Consider the following 22,462-nt stretch of genomic DNA (forward strand, 5'->3'; position numbering starts at 1 on the left):
TGTGAATCCAACTGGAAGAGGGCAGAAACTGTCAAACAACTTCCAAAGGGGCTGTGCCATTGAGTCTAGCTGTCCCACAGCCTCCCGAACTCGGGCTAGACTTCCTTGTAAAAGCGGCTTAAGCAACAGAGACTCCACTCCACAGGAGGTGCTAACACGTTTCCAGGACAGCAGCTGCCCCTTGGCGGTCTTCCACCTCCCCCCAGGGCCCCTCCAGTTGGAGGACGGTTGCAAGTACACCTGCACAGGTACGGAGACCCTTCAGTTCGGACGGGATCGCCGCCCCTCCGGCAGGCCCCCGGGAGCTGGCACGGCTCACCCCCGAGGGTCTGGGCACACCGCAGAGAATGGCGCACGGAGTGCATCGCTCATCCTCGAGCCCGCAACCCCGTGCCCCGCACCAGTTCCCGGTGTTCCCCGGGGGTTGGGGCCCACAACACAGCTGCAGCTGCGGGGCTGATATCCGGCAGGCGCGAGCAGTCCCCACGCCTTGCCCCGCGACTCCGTCCCCCTGCCAGCCCGTAGGCCTTCGTCTCGCAGGTCCGCGCTGGTGCGCGGAGGACGTGGTCGGAGCTGCGTGACCCGCCACTGCTGCGCGGGGAAGCCGGGGGCGGAGGGGGGCAGTGCTGAGCCAGGCTGAGCCAGGCATGAGGGTGAAGCTTGCGACCGGGCAGGCCCAGTGCCTGACTCGCCCACGCCCTGACTCCTGGGGTCCGTCCTGGCCCCGCCCCTCGCTCCCCACCCGGCCCCGCCCCTGGAGAAAACCCACGCTCCGCCCCTCGGTGCCCGCCCCGCCCACTCCCCTGGAGGACTTGGCCTGCAGGCCCCGCCCATTCCCCACCCACGCCACGCCCGTCCTCAGCACCTCGGCAGGACTGGCCCCGGCCCCGCCCCCAGACTGAGCGACGCATGCGCAGAGCGGGCCTCGCCGCGTGGCCGTCGCCACGGGAGACGCGCTCCACGGGGAGGGAGAGACTCGCGCTTCCGGGTCAGGGCGCGGCCGCCGGAAGTGCGTGGCCGCCGGAGCCATGGCGGCGCTGGCGGTCGTCTCCCTCCTTCTCGGGGCAGCCTCCTGGCCGCCGGTCTCGGCCTCGGGCGAGGAGTTCTGGCCCGGCCAGTCGGCGGCCGACATCCTGTCGCGGGCGGCCTCCCGCAGACGGTAAGCGCTCCGCGGGCTCGCCTCGCTCGGCCCGGCTCGGCCACGTGGGCCCGGCGGACGCAGTGCCGGGGACCCGCCCGGACCTCCGTGGCCAGTGCGGGACGCCCCTTTCCTGACCACTCGTGTCGAGGGCGCATCGTGGAGCCCTTCCAGAAGCCACCTGACGTGTGATGTCGCAGCTCGCCGAAGGCAGACACGGGCCTGAGAACCCAGCTGTTGCCAGACCCAGAATAAACTCGGAAAAGTTAAAACCTCGCCACTGCGTCCACTAGTTATTTGTGCTGAAAACATGCTCATTTTTTGTTTAAGACGTTGATTTTGTGAGCACGGGATGAGTTTGCTCTGTTAAGTAGATCAGTGAGTACTTCAGCTCTCCCTCCCCCCAGGAACCCTGACCCTCGTGACACCTGCCCCTCGGTCCGCACAGGCCTTTAGGCCAGGGTGAAACCCCGACGAGCCCTCACCCGGAGGCCCAGGGCTGAGGTTCCAGGGCATGACCAGCTGTTAAAGGGTACTAGGACGTCACTGAGAAACAGTGGACAGCTGTCTCTGCCAGCTGAAGCCTGCCCAGGGGAGCAGTGACTGAGGCAGTCATCTGGGCAGGTGTGTACCAGCCCTACACTCAGAAGCCCTGTTCCGCTCTTCGCACAGGTACCTCCTGTACGACGTCAACCCCATGGAGGGCTTCAACCTCCGCAGGGATGTCTACATCCGCATCGCCTCCCTGCTGAAGACCCTGCTGAAGACTGAGGAGTGGGTGCTCGTCTTGCCCCCGTGGGGCCGCCTCTATCACTGGCAGAGTCCCGATATCCTCCAGGACCGGATTCCTTGGTCTGAGTTTTTTGATCTTCCAAGTCTCAATAAAAACATCCCGGTCATTGAGTATGAGCACTTCATTGAAGGTGAGGTGCTGATTTAGCTGGGCCTGCAGGCCCAGCTGCATGCGTCCTCTCACCCAGCTGCAGTGCTTGCTCTGCATGGGCACCCTCTGCACCATTGCTCTGGGGAAATGGGTTTGAACTGTGGGGACGGCTGTCGCAGCCTCTAAACAGCTGGCACAGTCACTTTGCATGAGAGAGAGCATCCCGCCCCAGGTGTCACCCAACAGACAGGGCGCCCTGGGAGAGAGGCCTTCTCCCTCCTAGAGGACGGCTGTGAGCGTGGCTCTGGTCATGTGTCCACTGCAGCGCTGCTGAGACTTCAGTAAAGCTGCCTCCTAACTTCATGCTGCTCCTCCTTCCGTGTTAATGTTCTGAGGATCAAAGCTTTCATTAGAACGTTATTTAAGACGTCCAGCAATGGGACTTTGGTTGGAGAGCATAGATTTAAAAGTGGCCCTTTGCTGCTGCTTTCCGGAGACCCTGAGAGGAAAGGGTGGCGCGTATGGTGTGATGGAGTCCTCATGCAGGTCAGCCTCTGTCTGCCCTGTGCTGAGGGCCATTCTCCTAGTGCTGGGCTCTCATCACCTCGCTGTGAAGTGTGTGGCGTTGGAGTTGACCCTGGGAGCACTGGCATGTGAGCCACTGTGTTTTCTGCTGTCCTCATTCAGGCTGGCCTTAGAAGACACTGGTGAGGTGCACCCTTTCCTGCCCCAGTCTGAGCTGTGGTCATAGAAACCCAGCTGCCAATGCCTCCAGGCCACAAGGTCAGGCTGGTGGTTTTCTGATGCTGGGAAAGGGACAGTCAGGGCTCTTGCCGTTTTAGTGTGTGGCACCTGGAAGTGGCAAAGCTGTGTCCCCTTCTGCCACTCAATCTGCATCCCTCCAGCTGGCACAGGACCAGGCGCCTCGCAGGAAGACAGCCACACCATGCCTCCCCAGGCAGACGTGCTGGCTGGACCAGGCCTGCCTTCCCTGGAGAGGGTGCAGCAAGAGGAAGAAGATGGCCGTGGCAGTAGCCCTGTGAGGCCCCGACTCCAGCCAGGGGCCCGATTCTGCCCTGTCTGCTTTGTGAGCCTCTCGCAGTCCTCTTTGGGGATAATGTGCCCTTGACCTTATCCTCGTCCATCTGAGCCAGGGGCTGGATGTGCCTGCGAGTGGCCACAGCCACCGCTGCACTGCCCTGTTCTCTCGTTTTTTTTCAGAGTCCGGTGGGCCCTTCATTGACCAGGTGTATGTCCTGCAAGGGTACGCGGAAGGGTGGAAGGAGGGCTCCTGGGAGGAGAAGGTGGACCCGCGGCCGTGCCTGGAGCCCCTGCTGTACTCGCAGGACAAGCACGAGTACTACAGGTAGCCTTGTCGCCCAGTCGCCGCCCTGCGGGGGCCTCCCCAGCACCTGCCGCCTGCTGGCTGTCTGGGGCTGTGCCAGCAAAGGCCTCCTGCTGTGCAGAGGGGCACTAAGCCTGTCCTCAAAACCCCCTCCCAAGGACCCTCCCTTTTCCCTGCCTCTTTTTTCAGTTCTGGGGACTGAGCAGGGTCTTGTTGCCACTGAGCTGCATCCCTAGCCCTTTTTAAAATATTGAATCAGGGTCTCACTAAGTTGCTGAGGCTGGCCTCAAACTTGTGATCCTTCGGCCTCAGCTTCCCAAGTATCTGGGATGACAACGTGTGCCGCTGTGCCTGGCTTCCTGCCTTTTAAATGCACTGGAGTGTGGTGTAGGAGCAGTGGTCACAGCCCTGGTGTAAATCGCCAGCCAAGGCTTCCCTGTGGAGTAGCCATCGCACAGCAGCCTCCACGTGGGAGGTGGCAGAGCAGTTTGTTCTGAAGCGTGACAGGTGCTCTGGGCAGAGCATGGCTGCCTTGCTCTGGCCCCTGAGCCTGGAGCCATGGTTTCTCTCCTGCTCTTCTGACTCTCGGTGACCAGAGTCACGAGCAAAGGGAAACCCATAGTTCTCGCGGTGTGAGTTCCTGGGTGCCAGAGCCCAGGGCGAGGGTGGGGGTGCTGTTGCCTGTGTGAAAGCAAAGCCAGCTAACAGCTACACCCCGGGTTTTCTTTCCAGGGGATGGTTTTGGGGTTATGAAGAAACCAGGGGTTTGAACGTCTCCTGTCTGTCCATTCAAGGATCAGCGTCCACCATAGCACCTGTGCTCCTGAAAAACACTTCAGCCCGGTGAGTGCCGGCACTTTCCACCTGCAGCCCCCGCCAGCGCACGCCTGTGCTGAATGCTGGCGTCCACACACCTTGCCTCAGGGCCGCTTTCCACAGTGAGTGGGACCAAGGGGACTGGAGGAGGCCACAGGTGTCCTAGGAAGAGGCTCAGGAGACAGCGGGTTTGGGTGGGTGCGCCAGGCTCTGCGGTGGGCAGCACGGCCTCGTCCCTGCCAGTATCGCCTCACTCAGGAGGCCATTGCCTGAACCTCAGGCTCCGCCACTCCATTCCCAGGCCTGGTGGTCACTGGCCGGCGTTGGCGGAGAACCACACCTGGCTTCTCTCCAGAGTTCCTCTCAGGTGACGTGAGGAGCCAGCGTGTAGCTGTGAAGAGGGGACAGCGAGGGACTGGCCAGGGCACAGGCAGGTGGAAAGTGTGCTGGCTAGACTTGCGCAGAGGCTTTTAAGCACCCAGAGAGGTTTTGAAGACACTGCCCTGTCCCGGCTTTGTTCTGTGACTGTGTCCCCTGTGGATCTGTGACTATGAGGTCCCCCTGGCTGGGCCTGTGGGCAGAGCAGGGCGAGGGCAGCACTCTCACTGCCGCCGAGTGGCAGGGGCCCGGGAGGTCCCCCAGGACGGGATCGTGCGTCAGCGAGGGTGACCCTCTCTGGAGGGAAGCCCGAGAGCGTGTTCCCAGGATTAGCTGCAGACCTCAGGTAGCTGCGGACGGAGAGACCCAAGTCACAGACCCTTCCAAAGGGGTCCTGCGGGTCCCTGCATGCCCTGGCAGGTCCCTGTGTGCCCAGACAGGTTGCAAGCGTCTCTCAGGAGCCTGGGTGTGCAGGCCGCTCCTGCCCAGGACCTGGCACTCCAAGGTGCCCCTGCTGTTCTGCTGCATGCACGCCCCTGAAGCCACAACTGTGTGCAGGGCTCAGCGTCCCGCGGTCATCAACGTCACCAGGGGTCCTGGCCCTTGTGTCCTAGTGCGGTGGTGTTGAGCCCACAGCGGGCCCCTTCTCCCTGCCCACAAGGTTCATCCCCCACAGAAGCACAGACCCTAGGTGCTGGAGGGAGCTGCTGGATCTCTGGTTCTTGAGGTCCCTTTGGTGTGGCCCCGACGGGGGCCTTTTGGTCACAACCTCTGGGTTCCAGAAGCAGCCGGGCCTGAGCTGGCCTGGGAGGGTGGGCCTGGGACATGTGGGCCCTGGATGCGTGCTCCTGCCACAGTTTTCCTGACCCCTTTGGGTTGGAGCAGAGCTGCCCCAGGAGGGCTGCAAGCAGAAGGCCACACCGTTGCCGAGGAGCAGGGGGAGGGCACCTTGCAAGGACAGGGACCCGTTGTCCCCGCTGCAGGTGGGCCACAGAGCCTCAGGACAGGGAGCCTCAGGGCGGGGAGCCTTGGACGGGGTGGGAAGCCCCGCCCAGTCGGCACCCCAAGACCAAGTGGAGGAGGCGACAGGCCCTGAAGGGGCAGTGGCGACCCATGTGCCCAGTCCAGGGCCTGCCTCACAGCGTAGGTGAGGTCCCCGAGAGCTGAGAGGAGAGCAGGAGCGCGACCTCATGGGCAGACGGCAGAGGAAAGGCAGAGGGACGCGCGGCCCTGTGACCCGGCAAGCACACCTCCCACGAGCACCCACGTGTACCCCGACCAGGGTGTGCCCAGCGTCCCCAAACCAGAACGCTTCCTGCCGCAGCTGGAGTTGGCGTGAAGGGAGCGGGGTGGGCTGGGGACTGAAAGGCCGTCCAGCACGGATGTGAACAGCTGCTGCTGCGGGCACAGGACACGTGGGGCCAGAGCGTCCAGCAAAGAAGGAAAATGGGTCAGCTTCTGCTTACACAGAGCAGGGACCTGCAGGGAGGCGGCAGGGGTCCGTGTGTCCTGAAAGCCTGCTGCTCAGGGTCCCTGCACCTGTACCGTCTGTGGCCAGGTCCTTAGGAAGTGACCTGGAGACAGGGCTGGGCGGCCACAGTGCAGCACTCCCTGTGGGCAGTGGCGTGGCAGGCTCCTTTCTCACACTGGGCGCCATGGGGCTCACCGTGACCTCCCTTAACAGCAGGTCTCAGCCTTCGGTGAAGGCACAGTGGGCCCCTCCTGCGCCTTGGGCGTTGGTGAGCGTGCGGCAGTGCCTGCCCCGTGCCTTGGGTTGGTGAGGATGTGTGGTAGTCCCCATGGCCTCTCAGGTCATCTCTGTGCTGGGGGTTGGTGGCCTTTAGTGGGCCTCAGGTTAGTGCTATCTCAGGGCACGTTGTTATAGAGAAGTCTTCGCACCAGCAGCAGGGAGCGGAAATGCAATATGCAGAACCTCAGTGGCTGGGGTCACTACTGAGCCACCCCAGGACTGAGACTGCGCAGCTGGACCCTGCAGCCACTGTGCAGTCTTGGTCTTGGGCTCTGGCACCGAGAAGCAGGAGCCCTGTCCTGTTGCACAGGAAGGCCACGCTCTAAAGCTCCGATTTAAATGCTCACCAGATTTCATCTGCAGAAGTGCAGACGTTTTGTTCAGGCCTCAGGTCCCCTGTGCCTCCCTTCACCTTCCCGTTCCCGGTCTTTGGCGCTCTTCTTTAAAGCTGCGGTTTTCTCAGCCAACTGACTGGCTGTGGGAGGAGCAAAGGCTGCAGGCGATGGGCCGGTCCTGCGTGGGTGCCGTGGTGCCCTCCTGGGTTCCCAGGGTGCCTGTCTCTGTGGACACCTGGGCCTGTGCCAGCCTGAGGTGCTGTGGTGGGTGGGAGGGTTCCTGGGGCTCTGGTGGGATGAGGCTGGCAGTCCCTGATGCTGAGCCGCCTGCTTCTTGCTCCCCTGAGGTGATTCGCGTGTCCTGCTGGGCAGTCCTTCCCCACCGTGATTCCCCTGGAGCCCGCAGACCTCCCTGCAGACCCCCCTGTTTGCTGGAGCAAGGCCTGGCACCCTGAGCTCTCAGTGCACACGGGTTGTCAGCTGGGCGTCTTGTCAACAGGTCCGTGATGCTGGACAGAGCAGAGAACTTCCTTCATGACCATTACGGGGGCAAGGACTACTGGGATGTGAGTAGTGCCGGCCCTGCCTCCTGGACGTCTGCAGGTTGTGTCCGTGTGTTCAGTTTCTGACATTAAGGTGACCTACAGACGCTCTTCTTCCCACTGCTGATGAAATCCCGAGGCTCCTGGAAGCCCTGGACGTGGGCACCAGCAGTGGATTCTCACCCACCCTAGGCAAAGGTGCTGGACCCTGTGTGGGGCCAGGTGTCTGGAGACACGGGGCCAGGCTTGGGAGCCGGGCCAGGAGCCTCTGTCCCTGCCACGTGGCCCTGGCTCTCACGTGCGCTCCGCCCTCCAGCCCCTCTCCATGCTGGGACAGGGCTGTCCTCCGGCTCCTCTTCTCCTGACTTGCTGGTGGTCTAGCCTCGAGCTCTGCCTGCTCCACACTCTGGTTCCACAGACGGGTGTTTCCTCCAGTGCGACACTGACCCTGGAATTGGTTCTGCCTGGAGGTGGGGAGGGCATCCCTGGGTGACTTTGAGGACCCACAGTTGGCCTGAGCCACAGCCGGGCCAGCAGCAGCAGGGCAGGTCATGTGGAACAGAGACTCCTGGTCCAGCTGGGCTCCAGAGCTCCGGGTGGGTGCTGCTGGAGGCCAGGGAGTGGAGGGCCTGGTGCACCTCACCGGGCTGGGGGGCAGCGGTGCTGCAGTGCTGCCCGCAGGGCCTGTCCCCGGGTCTGCAGGTGGAGAGCGCGGCTGCTCGGTAGACGAGGGGCGTGTGGGGCTGGGCAGCTGGTGCCAGGGCATCAACAAGGGGAGCAGCACGGGGCGGGCTGTGGCGCCTCTCCCTAGCCCCAGCGAGGTGGCATGCAGCCATGTGCAGTCCCCAGGACCTGTGCCCTCAGCTCCGACCTGTCCCCACAGACCCGCCGGAGCATGGTGTTCGCCAAACACCTGCGGGTGGTGGGCGACGCCTTCAGAAGCAGGTACCTCAACTCCACTGACGCCACGGACAGGATCCCCTTTGAGGAGGACTGGACGAAGATGAAGGTGCGTCTGCTCACCCACGGCCAGTCGTCCTTCCAGGGCCGGGGAGTCAGCCGGCCACAGAGGGACAGCCCAGCACCGTGTCCCTGCCGAGCTGCAGATGTAGGAACTTGCGTGGCACGGTGTCCTGCAGTCAGGAGGGGACGTCACTGCAGGCCAGCACCTGGAAGGCTGCTCTGGGAGTAAAGGAAGCCCCTGTGGGCGATCTCCTCATGCCACGCGTGGTGAGGGGCAGCAGGGCAGGCCAGACCCCCGAGCACTGCTGGGACACCGGCTGGGACGTGCATGGAGCCTGGCCTCCCTCTCCCAGTGCTGTGGAGAATCCCGTTCTGGCCTGGCATCGTCCTTTGGGGTTTTTTACGTGAAAGTTGAATGCTTTACATACGTAAGAATGTATTTAACTGTGTGTGTAAACACACGCGTGTCTCACCACGTGTGAACGGCTCTGCCGGCTCCTCCTGGAAGCTCAGGTTCTCCTGTGGCGTGATCCCCACGAGCAGCATGCTGGCCGGCCGCAGTGTGGGGGGCCTGGAGAGGACTCCCCCGCCTCTGTCCTGGGACGCTGAGACGCTCAGCCGTGACTGGGAAGGAAACCTTAGAGGCTTTTCCTTTTTCCCAGAGTGTGACGTCACTTGAGTAAAAGGGTCTGTGATGCGTAATTGCCTCCTGGTCCTCGCCCGCCCTGCGGTCTGTCTGAGGTCCCTGGGGCCTGGAGGGGAGGCTGCATGGACACACTTGTCCCCTGTTGCCTCAGTTCCCCTGTCCTCCTCCCCAGGTGGAGCCCGGCTCTTCGCTGGGGGGCCCCTACCTCGCAGTCCACCTGAGAAGAAAGGACTTCATCTGGGGGCACCGGAAGGACGTGCCCAGCCTGGAGGGGGCCGTGAGGAAGATCCGCAGCCTCATGAAGACCCACCGGCTGCACAGGGTGTTCGTGGCCACGGACGCCATCAGGACAGGTAGGCCGCTCTGAGTGCTGGCCAGTCCCGGGGCAGACGGGGCTGTGGCCCAGGGGGCAGAGCTGAGCTGCCTTCGCCTTCCCCATTGCCGGAGCTACACCGGCACCCGCATGGCGAGCCTGAGTGGACGTGCCTGCTCCACCGGGGCCCACGGGCAGCCTCTCTGTTTGCAGAGTACGAGGAGCTGAAAAAGCTGCTCCCCAAGATGGTGACTTTTGAGCCCAGCTGGGAGGAGCTGGAGCTGTACAAGGACGGGGGCGTCGCCATCATCGACCAGTGGATCTGCTCGCACGCCAGGTACCTGCCGCCCAGCTCACGCAGGGCACAGCAGTGCTCTTGGGTGCCTGCGTCTCGGGGTCTTGGTGACCATAGCAGGTGGTCCCTTGCACCCTGGCCATGACCCATCTTGGAATCTCCTATAATGCCCAGTTCTGGGCATCCTTGGGCTGACGTGGACCCTTGGTCTCCAGGAGCAGTGTCCTCTGAGGCACCCTTGCCTTGTTCCTGCTCCAGCTGGGCCTCTGCTCTCCCTTCCTTCCTTGCCCCTGCTCCTGTCCACGCCTGCCGTGGGAGGCCAGTGCCCTGGTGGGGCTCACGTCCAGGGGTGCTGTGTTAGGGGCGTGCACAGGGTCCCAGGACTGGAGGCTTGTGACCCTTCATGGCTCTGGAGGGGCCTTGGGGAGGCAGCCAGGCCTCTGTGGGTCGCTGCAGCCCTCCTGCAAGTCCTCCTGGGACATCGTGGGCCAGCTGGTCCAGGACGGTGCAGGCATGATCTCCACATGGCCCCTGCGTGCCGGGTGCTGTGCCCAGTCAGGCCTGTGTGGGCAGCCGGCCTGCTCCCACCCATTGGGGTGAGCTCCCCGCCAGCCCTCCCACGTCCCTGGGCACCGGGCACCAGCAGTGCTGTCTCAGCCCTTTGCCTGTGAGGGACAGAGAGGACTGCTCTCAGTCGGGCCAGGTCACGGCCGCGCCTACTCCCCAGGTGTGGCCTGCAGTGGCGGTGAGAGCCCGCAGGTGTCTGTCCTGGCCCAGAAGTGGCGCTGGGGAGTCCCGAGCTCATGCTTCACCCCCTGCCTTGGCTCTCCCGAGAGCCCCACGGCCAGCTGGTTTCTGGGAGCCCCACTGCAGGCTCCTGTGTGTAAGTCCTTGCCCATCTGCCTGCGGCCACTCTCAGCCACACAGCCTCACCTACCTACCCACCTCCGTCCCTGGAGTCGCACTCACTCAGAAGCCTACGGTCCCCAGCCCAGTGTGGCACTGCACGTAGCACTGGCTCTGGAAATGTCTCAGATGGATTGGTTGTTGAGTAGAGAGGGAGGCCAGCCCAGGAGGCTGAGGAGTGCAGGGCCTCCCGTGCCCGTCCCCCTCCAGCCCAGGCAGTGTACGTGCACATGGGCCTTGGGCTCCCGGGATCCCACTGCTCCTCAACAGGAGTCCTTTGTGGCCACAGCGCTGTGGTGAGAGTCCTCCAAGGCTGCGGTGGCCTTGGGCATCTGCAGGGCAAGAGAGGCACCTGCGAGGAGCAGTGGAGGGACCGGCTGGGGGGCCAGGGTGGGCCTGGGCAGTGGGACTGATGGCCGGCCCAGTGCTGACCCCGTGGCTCGGGACCCTGTGTTCCTTTTCAGGTTTTTCATCGGCACCTCGGTCTCCACGTTCTCTTTCCGGATCCACGAGGAAAGGGAAATCCTGGGGTTGGACCCCAAGACGACCTACAATCGCTTCTGTGGGGACCAGGAGAAGGCGTGTGAGCAGCCCAGCCACTGGGAGATCGCCTACTGAGCGCCCGCCATCTGCGCCTGGAGGCCTGGCACGGGGAGCACCCAGGCGCTCTGTCCTGCACGTCCTCCGCCCGCCGAGGGCCGCAAGGGCTTCCGCGGCCCTCTGGGTCAGCGCGCAGCGTGTTCCTCAGGACCTGTGCTGCCGCCTTGCCGCAGAGCTGGTGTCCAGAGGAGCGGGCAGGATCTGTGGTGAGCAGGCTGCTCGGCAGCGTGGACCCGGACGTCTTCCTGTCCACCATGTTAGAAGTTACGGAACAATAAAGGCACAGGCTGCGCCACTTTCATCAGTGGCCGTTCACTGCTCTGGGCCACCGGGTCGTCGTTAGCCAGGCAAACTCAAGCTCTTCATTCCAGTCTTCATTTCTGAGCTCTGTGACACCCAGGCCACATGTTTGCCACAGTGATGTGTAAATGGGTCACAGAGATGCGAGGCTGAGGCAGGGGGCTGGCCAGGAGCAGAGGCAGGGGTGGTGCCCATCAGGGAGCCCCTCAGAGCGTCAGCTTGACCAGCAGCCTGCAGTGGGCTGTGCGTGGTGTCCAGCAGGAGAGACTGGCCGGAGCCTGAGGACAGGTTTGCAGGTTTGTTGCTGTGGCGGTCTTCCCAGGCAAGGCCAAGTGCAGGGTCCCGTGCTCCTGATCCGGTTGGGGTGCCCATGCGTCCAGGTGCTCCTGCTTTGGTTGGGTCAGTGTAAGTTATTTGCTGGGTTGTGCCTTAGGGTTGTGCCAGGCAGCCAGATGGCAGTGGAGTCTCTCCACCTGGCACCTGTACTCAACATGGAGAGGTCCATGCGAACTGCTGCAGTGACTCAGGGTCAGCCCAACCTGAGAGCTGCTGGCCACACCATGTGGGAGCTCGGGGCGGGGCCTAGCTGCTCTCCAGATGCCCGTCAGGCCCGTCAGGCGGGGCCCAGCTGCTCTCCAGATGCCCGTCAGGCCCGTCAGGCGGGGCCCAGCTGCTCTCCAGATGCCCGTCAGGCCCGGCTGGGCTGTTGAGCCTGGGGTATTCCGTGCTGCGGCAGCTGGTGTGAGAGAGGCGGGCCGGGAGCCGCCCACCCAGCACCTGTGGCCCTGGATGCCCCTCAGCAGGACCTGGGAGAGCCCCGCCCAGCCCCTGTGCACACGACCGCACCCACGTGGGCTTGGCCAGGGTGCCCTGTGCAGGTGGCCCTTGCCCGGGCACGGCTCCCAGCTCAATTCTGGGGGCAGCAGTGGCATCTGCCCCGGCAGGCGGACCGTCGCACTGGTTTGAGCGTGGCTCCTTCCTCTTGGGCTATGGTCACCCAGTGTGCCCTCTTGCTAAGGGTGAGCATGAAGAGTGGCCAGCCACTGCGGCTCCCTGCCCCAGGCAGCTCAAGCCTCGGGCACTGTAGCTCTGCTGCGCGGCGTGGTCTGCTAGGTGGACTGAATGAATAAAAGGGTTTCTTTTCTTCTGTCTCTCTCCTTTCTCTTCTCTGCACAGAGCTAGCCCCTCAGGGCAGAGGGCTTGATGCAGGCCTTCTGCCATGCTCTGACCGTGCCCCAGAAGCCTCAGGTGGTCCTGATCCGCCACAGTGCCAGGGGTGCCCTCAGAAGGTGGCCAGAACCCTGCGAGGTGAGGGGACGCGAGGGAGCAGAGGCAGCCCTCGCTGGACACAGCAGCCAGGGAGTGTCGACCTCAGCCTCGAGAGCTGCAGCTCTGGGTTCGTGTGATTTACGAACTATTCAGCCTCGGGGACTCGTCACACAGCTGTGGCACATTAGAAATCACTGGGTCAGTCTTGAAGCAGGACAAGTGGATCCACAGTGGATCAAGGGGCAGTGACCAAGTCGCCACTGCACACACCGACTCTGTGCAGGGTTGGGGTGCACCTTCATATCCCAGACCCACAGCCACCAGGAAGTCAGAGGTGGCGGTGCAGGGTGGGGTGACGGCACCCGAGCCCAGGCACAGAGTGAGCCACGGCGTGAATTCAGCAACCTGGTCGCTGACTCAGCAGGGGATGCCGTGGGGACGATGGCCCGTGTGGGATGGCCAGGAAGGACCCCTGGGCTGGTTCTGAGCACCAGCTGTTTCCAGCCTGACACTGCTCACTGCCACAGCTGCCGGCTGAGGGGGCCGGGGCTGCAGGGAATGGCCTGTGACAGAGTCAACCTCCGTTTCTAATAAAAGTGTTTTCAGGACCAACCAGACTGCTCTGTCCTCGTGGCTGCCTGGGTGTGGGGAAGGCTCAGGCCTCAGGTCATGAGTGCCCGTGACACAGCCTCCCCAGAACAAGCCCAAGCCCTGGCCCACGGGGTGGCGGGCAGCAGTCCACCTGCAGCCTGTCGCCTGCTCCTGAGGAGCCCAGGACACGGGGCCAGGACCCGCCACCAGGGACCCCACTGAGTCCTCAGGCCCAGCACCAGGCCACGGTGAGTGACAGCAACACACAGCCTCCAAGAGGGCTGGGGCGAGGGTCCCATGACACGAAGTGGACCTTGGACGGTCTGCACAACCACGGGAGAGTCCTGATGCAGGACAGAGGAGCAGCGACCAAGGGACACGAGGAAACCGGAGCCCTAACAGCTGGGAGCCAAAGCTGGGCCTGGGGTGTCCCAGGGGCACAGCACAGAGGGAACGTGGAGGGCCGAGGGACACAGAAGGCAGCGCTCCCCAGAGGACAGGCCACGCCCGGAGGTGGTGAGCCTTGTCCAGACGTTACCCTCCACGCTCTGGAGCCTGGACAGTGAGGGACAGCCGCCGGAGGAGCCCAGGGAAGGGGACGGCCAGGTCAGAAGCCAGGTGCCGTCCACAGCCACAGGCCAGACCAGAGAGAGGCAGCCTGCACACCGCCCGCGCGGGTATCGCAGATCCCACTGGGCAGCACCAGGCCCAGCCCTGCACACCTTCCTTCTGGCCCTGGCCTTGCGTCTCCTTGCTGCTGCCTACAGCCAAGCTCCTGTTGGCAAACGCCAGGGCCAGGGCGTCGGCCGCCTGTGCGCACCCGCCCGCCTGTGCGCCCACCCACGCCCACAGCCCTTTCTTGGCAGTTTCCAGGCACGCGAAGGCGCTTGACTTGAAGCAGAGAGAAAGGGGAGGGTTAGGACGCGCAGACGACGTCCTGCAGTACCACTCACAGTGACACGGGACGTGCCAAAGTCTACAGCTTGTGCCATGTGGGTTGTGGAGGGCCACCCAGCTGAGGCTTGTCTTCGAACGCCCGGGTCCTCTTTCAAGATGCTCAGTGCTTTCCCTTCAGTCCATTGCCGGGGGTCTGTCGTGACCCGTCTGCACCTGGCCCCAGGAGACTCGTCCGCAGAGACCTGTGGCCCAGGGCACCTGCTCCGTGCTCCCAGCACCCAGTCCACCCACAGCAGGACAGCACAGTGCCCTGTCTGCCCTAAAATCAGGAAGGCAGAGACCTTGGCCAGGCAGCACCAGACCCCATCCATCCAAGGCAGGGACAGCCAGCTGGGGCCACTGCCAGTGGCCTGTGGAGCCCATCACCCTGCCATTAGCTGAGAGGACTGCAGCCGCACTGCACATCCGGGTTTCCGTGGACGGTCAGGGTCTGCACTAAGCAGATTCCCACCATTAACTCCCAGAGGGACGCCGCTGGCTGCAGTTACGTCCTGAGCTCACACTGTTGCCCCGCAGTCTGCTGTCCCCTTCGCCCCGGTGGCTGGCTGCCCCCCAGTCACCGGCCACTGCAGGTGTTAGATGTTAAGGCGGGTGGGGCTGTGGCCACAGCTGGTGATCTCACTGCCCTACCTGGACAAGAGCCTTCCAGTGCTAGGGTAGGTGGACACTTGGTCAGGGCTCCTCAGAGCCAAGGGCATCATGAGCACAGCATGCCCCTGTGGTGGAGGACCCGCGATCTGTGGTCAGCGCCACACAGCATGGGGACAGTGCCAGCCGGGAGGGTGAGGGGCCTGGCACCTCCATGTCACCACAGTGAGAACACGGTCCAGGTGGCACGCTCGGGCCGTGCACTGCCGCACGTCTGCTTACCTTTAGTTAAAGCCAGCTCCTCCACGCACCGGGCCCAGTCGTGGCTCCCTGGCTGCACATGGAGCCACTGGGCACAGCGGTGGAGAACGGCGCCTCGCTGGGCGCTCTGCAGAGGCCTGCTGTGGGTACCGCGGCCTCAGGTGCCAGCGAGGGGTGGGCAAGCTTGGCGAACGTAGGAGGGCAGAGCGTGGTGTCTGACGCACACGGAGACGGCAAGGGTGAGGGCCATGTGGTGGTGACCCAGCGCTCTGAACTCTCTAGGGTCCAGGGCCACAGGTGGAAGTCACAAAGCAACAGAGGTAAAGCCCCACATGGGCTGGCACTCGGCCTAGTGAGTCACTGTCACCTGGAGTGCAACTAAGGAGGAAGCTCCCGCCTCCACGTGTCCCCAGAATCGACCAGACAGGGCAATAACGTGGGAGACAAACGCAACCGTGACATGGCGTGCACTGCGTCACCGTTAGGAGGTCGGTGACAGGCGCCTGAAGCGTTGACACTACCTCGCCGCCTCCCAGGTGACAGAGGAAGTGGACTCCGTCTGCAGGTGGTCCTCTGCAGGCCGGGCGGAGGTGCGGCCTGCTCCTTTTGGAGGTGGCCCGCAGAGCGCCCACCCCCTCCCACGGGTGCTCCAGGCGGGGCCCGCACTGGGGGAGCAATGGCTGCCACTCCTGCTCCTCGTCACCTCCTGCCCCTCGTCACCTCCCGCTGGGCGTCCCCACAGCTGGCCCTCAGCAGCACCGTGGTGACGGTGACGGGCTTCTCAGGGGCTGCTTCCACCGGCCCTGAGTGCTGGACCCACTTCCTGCCTTGCTCCCCAGCACCCAGCGCTGCCCCGGGGCTGGGAGCACCGACTGGCCACCTGGGTGCTCTGGCTGTGGGCACCCATGCTGGACGCTGCTAAGAGCGTCTGTGCAGGCCTTGTGTGCCACACTGGGCGCTGCGGGCTGCCCTCCTCTGTGCCGAGGTCTCCCTGCAGCCCCTGACGGCTGTCCCTGGGGGCAGGTGGCGCTCAGCCTTCTCCCTGCCCAGGGACGCGGCCACCCGTCCAGACTGCACGGAGAGTCCCCCTGAGCTTCCTGGCCCGTCCAACCCCACCCTTGACCCGAGACCCCAGTGACCCGGCTTGAAGAGCAACAGAGGCCCAGAGGCACGTGGGAGCAGGATCTGCCCGTGTCCCTTGACCCCTGACAGGACCTGCCACCGTGTCCTTCCCTGTGAGAGGTGGACCCAGGGAGGGTCCCTTAGACAGACCCGCCCTCCCACCCAACTGTCCCAGCGTCCTGGAGCCCTGCAGCCTCTCAGAGGGCTGGGGGTGGGGCCGAGGCCACGGGCCTCTGCTGTGAGGCCGTCCAGAGGTTCCAGCTGCTGCCGTGCACTCCAGTCACTCTGGCACGCGCAGGCCGCGCCTCACCATCCAGCACCCAGGAGGCAGTCAGGTCCACCTGGAAGGCTTTCAGCGGGTTCCTGGCCCCCACGCACGTGTTCCCCGCAGTTCCATGGTAGGAAGGGTGTCACGAGGGCCGGCGCCCCAGCCACAACACTGAGTCCTGACACAGGCTGCGACCTTGCAGCCCTGGGGCTGGGCCTCCCCATCCCAGGCACCAGAGGTCAGCTCTGCACCGCCACCAGGTAGGTGCCCTGGGATGGCACCCCCAGGCGGAAGGAGGTGGGGGGCAGAGAGCACAGCCCTGAGCACGCAGCAGGCCGCGGTGGACACGGGCTGGCGGGCTGGTGCTGGGTCTGGCAGGCGATGAACCCGCTTTCCTGCTCACGGTACCTGAGCACCCCGCGAATGGCGTGGTTTTGGAAATGTTCCTGCCCAGGGTCGCGTACCGACTGAGACGCAGCATAAGTGACCCTGTGCGGTGAATCATGGCGCACGCCCATCAGACAGATTCGAGGTCGCCCTCCTCTGACGTTGCTCATGAACTCCCAGCTCCCGAGCCCCATCTCGTTCTCCAGGTGACGGACGCTGGGCCAGCATCAGAGGAGACGCACTCTCCACGTCTGGGGCCGGGGGACAGGCGGACGGCTGCAGGCCACGGCAGCATGGTCGCCCTGGCCCACCAGCCCCAGGAAGGGCCCGGCAGCTGGCGGACAGCAGCAGCCCGGTCGGCTGAGCATGCCCCTGGGCTCTGGCTTGGGATGACCTCTGTCTGCAGACGGACGCGGAGGAAAGCACCCCTGAACCAGGAGGCCCAGGCGCGGAGAGGGGAGCGCCCCGAGGAGACCAGGCTTTGGCGCCCTCACCTGCGTCTATCACGCGACTCTCCCTGAAGGGAAGGTGTGATTCTGGTCACATGTAGATATTGACACCTTGGAGCCCCTTCAACCTCGTCTCCGCCCTCCTCCTGCCCAGCACCCCTGCACCCCTCCCCTGCCTCCCCTTCACCCTTTCCTCACCCAGCATGCCCCCCCTGGCCCTGGCACCCACCCCTGTGCCCCTTCCCATTTCCATCGCCCGGGGCCCTCGGCTGCTGCGGGTCCCCTAGGACCTGAGGATCCGTAGCTTCAGCAGTGAGTGGCAGGCAGTCCGCGTGGGGAGCCACCTGAGAGCCAGCAAGTGAATTCGCAGGCCTCTCCACCTGCACGTCTGCCTCCTGCCTCCTGCGGAAGTGGTCTTCTCTGACCCTGGGCTCTTCTGGGGCCCCTGGCTGTGTAAACGCGGAGGCTTGCGCTCACTCGGCCTCCTTCTCTACAGTAAGAGGCTCTGCAGAATCAGGGTCTAGACAGGCAGTGACCGAGGGGCCCCTGGGTGGAGCCGTCCGCAGGTGCCCCAGCGGCTCCGGACCTGCAGGGTGACTGCAGACAGACGGCCACACAGGGAAGCTGCTGTGCCGAGGCCCTCGGGCCCTTGTGCACGAGAGGCCGGGCTGTTCTCAGGCCCCTTTGGAGGCCGTGTGGCTGGAAGTGCACAGAGGAGGTGGCATGTCCCTGGACCACGTCTGAGCCTCCAAGAGCGGCCCCCAGTCTCGGTGCTCAGAAATGAAGTGGCCCTGACGCCGTGTAGGCCTTTCCCAAGGGCCTCGCCAGCAGGCGCCAGAGCCCAGGTGGCCTGTGGGAGGACCGGCTCCCCTCCCCAGCCGTCCAGGGCACCAGCTGCCATGGGGAGAGCCTTCTCACCGGTCAGTCCTGACACAGTCCAGGGACCCAGGAACGCTGAGACGTTAGATGGGCTTCTGGGCCATTCTGGGGGGTGTACCCAAGATTGAACTCAGGGGCACCCGACCCCTGAGCCACCCCCAGCCTGTGTTGTGTTTTATTTAGAGACAGGGTCTCACCGAGTTGCCTAGCGCCTCGCGGTTGCTGAGACTGGTTCTAACCTCGCGACCCTCCCCCTCAGCCCCCGAGCTGCTGCGGGCACCCATGCCCAGCCAGGTGTGGCCACCGCGCCCTGCTGTTTGGCAGTTTTTGACGAAATGCTTTCATTGGAACCACGAAGTTGCAGATTCGGTTCATTCTATTTATGGCAAATGTGTTCCGTGTGACCTGCTCCTTCTTGTCAGACTAATGAACCAAATCAGACATTTTCTGCCAGAAAACGTCTGACCTACTTTTCCAACTGAGACCCAAGTGTCGGCATGCTCCTCCAGGGATCTAAAGGAAAGGCACCGAGGAATGAATCCCAGAACACGTCTTGGAAGGTAGAGCGCAGAGGCAATGAGTCAGGATTTTGAACCCGTAGCCCTAATACGACCAACCGCCCACTTCACAAAAGGAGTCTCTTGCTTTGTAACCACTTGATGGAAGAAGCAGGCAAGTGTTCAGGTGACGGGCTCAATGACGACAGTGACCAAAGACGTGTCCAGGCGTTCACTGCTCCCAGGTGTGACACTAAGTTAAAAATCTTTTAAAAAACCCTCATTTGTATGTGTGTGTGGGGGGGTGCTGGCACTCTGCCACCGCGGCACACCCTCAGCCCTTTTTATTGTTGGAGATAGGGCCTCACTAAGTTGCTGAGGCTGGCCTCCAACTCTCCATCCTCCTGCCTCAGCCCCCCGAGGAGCTGGGACTGCAGTGTGCGCCAACACACCTGCTCTCTCCTTCTCTTGTTGGCCCTTCTCTCTCCTCTGCAGACCTGGGGATGGTGTCCGGGGCCTCCTCTGCAGACCTGGGGATGGGGTCTGGGGCCTCCTCTGCAGACCTGGGGATGGGGTCTGGGGCCTCCTCTGCAGACCTGGGGATGGGGTCCGGGGCCTCCTCTAGGGCTGGGGTGGGACCCGGGCCTCCTGCCTGGAAGGTGAGCCCTGTCTGAGCCGTGGCTGAGCCCTGCCCTTCCTTCATTGATTCTGTCAGGTGTCAGAGCCGCGTGGCCCTGGTGCCTGGAGAGGAAGGGCGTGTGCCAGGAGGCCGCCCAGCAGCACGGCACCAGGCCCATGTTTGCAGTGCTGAGTTTTCAGTTCTTCCCCAGAAAATATGAGAGCCGAGTGGTGACGAGGGGACCCAGGGGGCGCACCCCCGTGAGCGCTGACCCTGGGAGAGGGCGTGCCAGAGGGCAGAGGCCCAGGGCCCAGGGCTGGCTCTGGCCCCCAAGCCTGCCCTGGACAGCTGGGTGCCCGTGGGGTCTCCCCACACATCAGTCCCGATCTGCACAGCGGCGGCCTGTGGGCCGTGGGCTGCAGCCACTGGTGCCACCCTCCTCCACGCCCTCCCCGTTCAGCCACGGAAATGCCAGCCAGCGGAAGACCCCTGCCAGCCCCCAGACCACCACTGACTCCGTCCCCCTGGAGGCCCCCAGGGGAGGTCAGGTCACCACCAAGGTCCTCTGGAGGCCGCGGCCTGAGACACAGTTGGGCAGTGGGCCACCTCTGCTTCCTCGTGGTCCGGGAGTGAGCGGCCCCTGGGATCCCGCGGTCATCCTGTCGAGGGCCAAGGCTCTCCCCATCCACTGGCCACACTGCCGTCACCCCACCCCAGGTCTTTAGCCCTCCCTGCGGGGTCCAGGAGGGGCCCCCTTGCATGTGGAATGGAGGCCAAGGCCGAGGCCGAGGCCACCTGGGGCTGGGTGGCCCTGGTGGGGTGGGCGCCGGCCCTGCTGCCCGGAGGGTGGAGAGGCACAAAGTCCAGCACACCGTTTGCGGAAACAGCTCGTTTTTATTGAGAACATCTCAGACCCTCTGTGTGGGACAGCGCCTCATGCTCAGCTCGGCCGGCTCAGAGGGAGGAAGCTCATGCAGGGGACGTGTGGCACACAGGACACACACAGAGGACACGAGGGCCACACCTGGCAACAGCTCCTGCCGGAGCACACTCCCACGGCGTCCGAGCCTCAGCCCCCGGCTTGTGGGGACCACGCCCGCGGCGCCCCTCCTCCAACAGCAAGCAGCGGAGCGGGTGCCTGCGGGGCCAGGGGCTACCTCACCACCACACCGCACGTCCAGCAGGCTGGGCCCACGCCACCGAGACCCGCTGCCTGGCAGGCCAGAGGCCACCGCATCACTTCCCGGCATCACCGAACCCCAGAGCGCCAGCATGGACAGGCCAAGCAGCCCGCCAGCCTTGAGCAGAGCCTCCACCTCCACGGGACTGGGCACCAGGGGAGACACAGGTGCACCCCAAAACCAGGTCCTTTGCCCTGGCCACACGGACTCTGGGACTGACACAGAGGGACTGGACCTGGGGACAAGAAAGTGACCCCACTTTGCTTCTCCTGCTGGTGTTTCTGGTGCGTGCCTCAGGAGTGGGGACCACTGTCCACACGTGCACAGCCCACGGGCTGCCGCTCTCCAGCACCTGCACCCGGAGCTGCTCCCGCGGGGCTGCAGGGGACGGCCTCACGGCCGCAGCGACCTCTGGCAGGTGTGACGCCCCGGGGACCCAGGCTGGGGCCGCCGCTCACACACTGAGATGAAGCCACTCTGTGGCACAAGACAGGAAAGGATGATGGACGATCAAGACCCGAGTCAGAGCTGCGATTCTTTGGCATCCCTGGCTGTAGACTCTACTGCCTGGGACCAGGGCAGGGTGGCCAATGGCCATCCACACAGAACACGTGGCCCACCTGAGACTCCCACACCCCGCCCGCTGCTGAGCCAGCTGCCTGGCAGAGCCGTCCCTGAGCATCCCGGGGGACAGTGTCTGGGGCACAGCACTCCAGGGGTCACTCACAAGCAGAAGGGACCCTGCCCCCCACTGTCAAAATGTCAGAACTCAAAGATTTTTTTCTCAAAAAATCAAGTCCCTGATTGTGTCAGATCCTGTGAGCCTGCAAGTCCAGGTCAAGGGCTGGACGGCCAGGGCCTCCATGGCAGGACTGCCCGGAGGGCAGCGTGAAGCCAGCCCCACGGTGTGTTACTGCGTGTGGGATGTGCTCCTGCTGGACTCCAAGGCCAGAAGCCCACCACAAGACCAAGTTCACCTCCAGTCCCCGAGGACGAGGCCTCTTTTCCCCAGGGCACGTTCAGACCCAGAGGAGGGGAGAAGCCCAAGCAGCCAAGGAGCAGGAGTTAGTGGGGACGGAGGGATCTGCCGCAAGGCCTCCCAAGGAAGGAACCCTGCCCACATCTCCACTCTGGCAGCCTCCCTGGTCTGAGCCACTCAGTTGGTGGCACTGTGCTCTGGCAGCCCCAGGAAACCAAGGCAGTGTCACCCTCAGCTGAGGCAGGTGAGCAGTGCTCTGGAAGACTGCTCGCTGGAGTGCCCAGGAGCCTGCCCAGGACACAGCCCCCAGACCCTGGCTCCTGCGGGGGCAAGGGGGACCCAGCACTGCCCAGCGTGGCAGCGGGTCTGAGACCAGCAGCGGGGGCTGGGGTGGGCCTGTCGGTGCCCACTGCACCTGGCTGTGCCCTCCCGCCATGTGGAACGAGCCCAGGGGACCGGAGCCACAGGCAGTGAGCCCTGCAGACAGGCCCGTGTCCCCAGGCAGCGCACTCAGCTCTCAGCCTGGTCACCGCAGCCACACCCTGCTCTCTGGCTCCCTACTCACAGGGCACTAACAGCAAGGTGGACAGCCCGGTGCCACCCAGGCCTCACGCCTGGGCGTGGCGTTGCAGGTCTGAGCCTGCCACTGCCGTGACCCCAAGGCCCCTTGGTGCCCCTCTGGAGCCGACAGGCTCCTGCCCTCTAGTCCTGGAGCTCCAAGGCACCTGTGCAGCTTCCGAGTGCAGGTCCAGGTGGGCCCTGGCTGCTCCTGCCCAGAGGCTCCCTGCGCAGCACCCAGGGGACCGGCAGCGCTCACCCCTGCGCTGCCCGACCTCAGCCTCTGGTGCCCACCAGCCCCCAGGGCTGCCAGCTCAGCTGGAGGAGTGTCCACCTGGGCACGCGGCTCCCTCCCTGCGAGGGCCTGGCCAGGGAGTGTGGGGCCCAGGCTCCTCTTGCACAACCACCCAAGGTCCCCTCCGTCCACAAAGGCTCCAAGACCCACATGAACAGCCAGCAAAGGGCGCTGGCCATGCTTCCTCTTGATGATCCAGAGTGAACTGAGGAAGGTTCCCCTGATCCCACCCAGGAGTACGGAAGCTTCCAGAGGCAGCGGAGGAGCAGGCCGGGGTCACATTCTGCAGGACTGCGCGCCCCCCGGGATCCACTCCAGGCCCCCTCCCCCTCCCCCCCCCACGTTCTGCAAT

The 22,462-nt window shown here is 64.2% G+C and overlaps 1 protein-coding gene across 3 annotated transcripts; it reads left to right on the forward strand.

The window, feature by feature from the left end:
* Positions 1-1,006: 1,006 nt before the first annotated feature.
* Pofut2 (protein O-fucosyltransferase 2) lies at positions 1,007-12,354 on the forward strand. 3 transcript variants are annotated; one of them, XM_076867837.1, is made up of 9 exons: positions 1,007-1,159; positions 1,811-2,061; positions 3,243-3,387; positions 4,099-4,209; positions 7,145-7,211; positions 8,071-8,196; positions 8,969-9,149; positions 9,323-9,446; positions 10,775-12,354. In XM_076867837.1, exons 1-9 carry the CDS (start codon positions 1,029-1,031, stop codon positions 10,926-10,928), a joined length of 1,290 nt encoding a protein of 429 aa, XP_076723952.1. In that variant the 5' UTR covers positions 1,007-1,028; the 3' UTR covers positions 10,929-12,354. The 3 variants fall into 3 exon arrangements, with proteins under 3 accessions (XP_076723952.1, XP_076723954.1, XP_076723953.1); XM_076867839.1 differs by having other exon boundaries at positions 1,066-1,516; XM_076867838.1 differs by lacking the exons at positions 1,007-1,159; positions 1,811-2,061 and adding an exon at positions 2,074-2,728.
* The last annotated feature ends 10,108 nt before the right edge of the window (positions 12,355-22,462 follow it).

This window comes from Callospermophilus lateralis, chromosome 10 (assembly GCF_048772815.1).
Source record: "Callospermophilus lateralis isolate mCalLat2 chromosome 10, mCalLat2.hap1, whole genome shotgun sequence".
Taxonomy (NCBI): Eukaryota; Metazoa; Chordata; class Mammalia; order Rodentia; family Sciuridae; genus Callospermophilus; species Callospermophilus lateralis.

What these genes read in the sequence shown, in the direction of transcription:
- Pofut2 (XM_076867837.1), top strand. Translation starts at nt 1,029, where the DNA reads ATGGCGGCGCTGGCGGTCGTCTCCCTCCTTCTCGGGGCAGCCTCCTGG. An exon ending in GTATGAGCACTTCATTGAAG is followed by an intron (nt 2,062 to 3,242) that starts GTGAGGTGCTGA and finishes GTTTTTTTTCAG; the next exon opens with AGTCCGGTGGGCCCTTCATT. An exon ending in GACAAGCACGAGTACTACAG is followed by an intron (nt 3,388 to 4,098) that starts GTAGCCTTGTCG and finishes TTTTCTTTCCAG; the next exon opens with GGGATGGTTTTGGGGTTATG.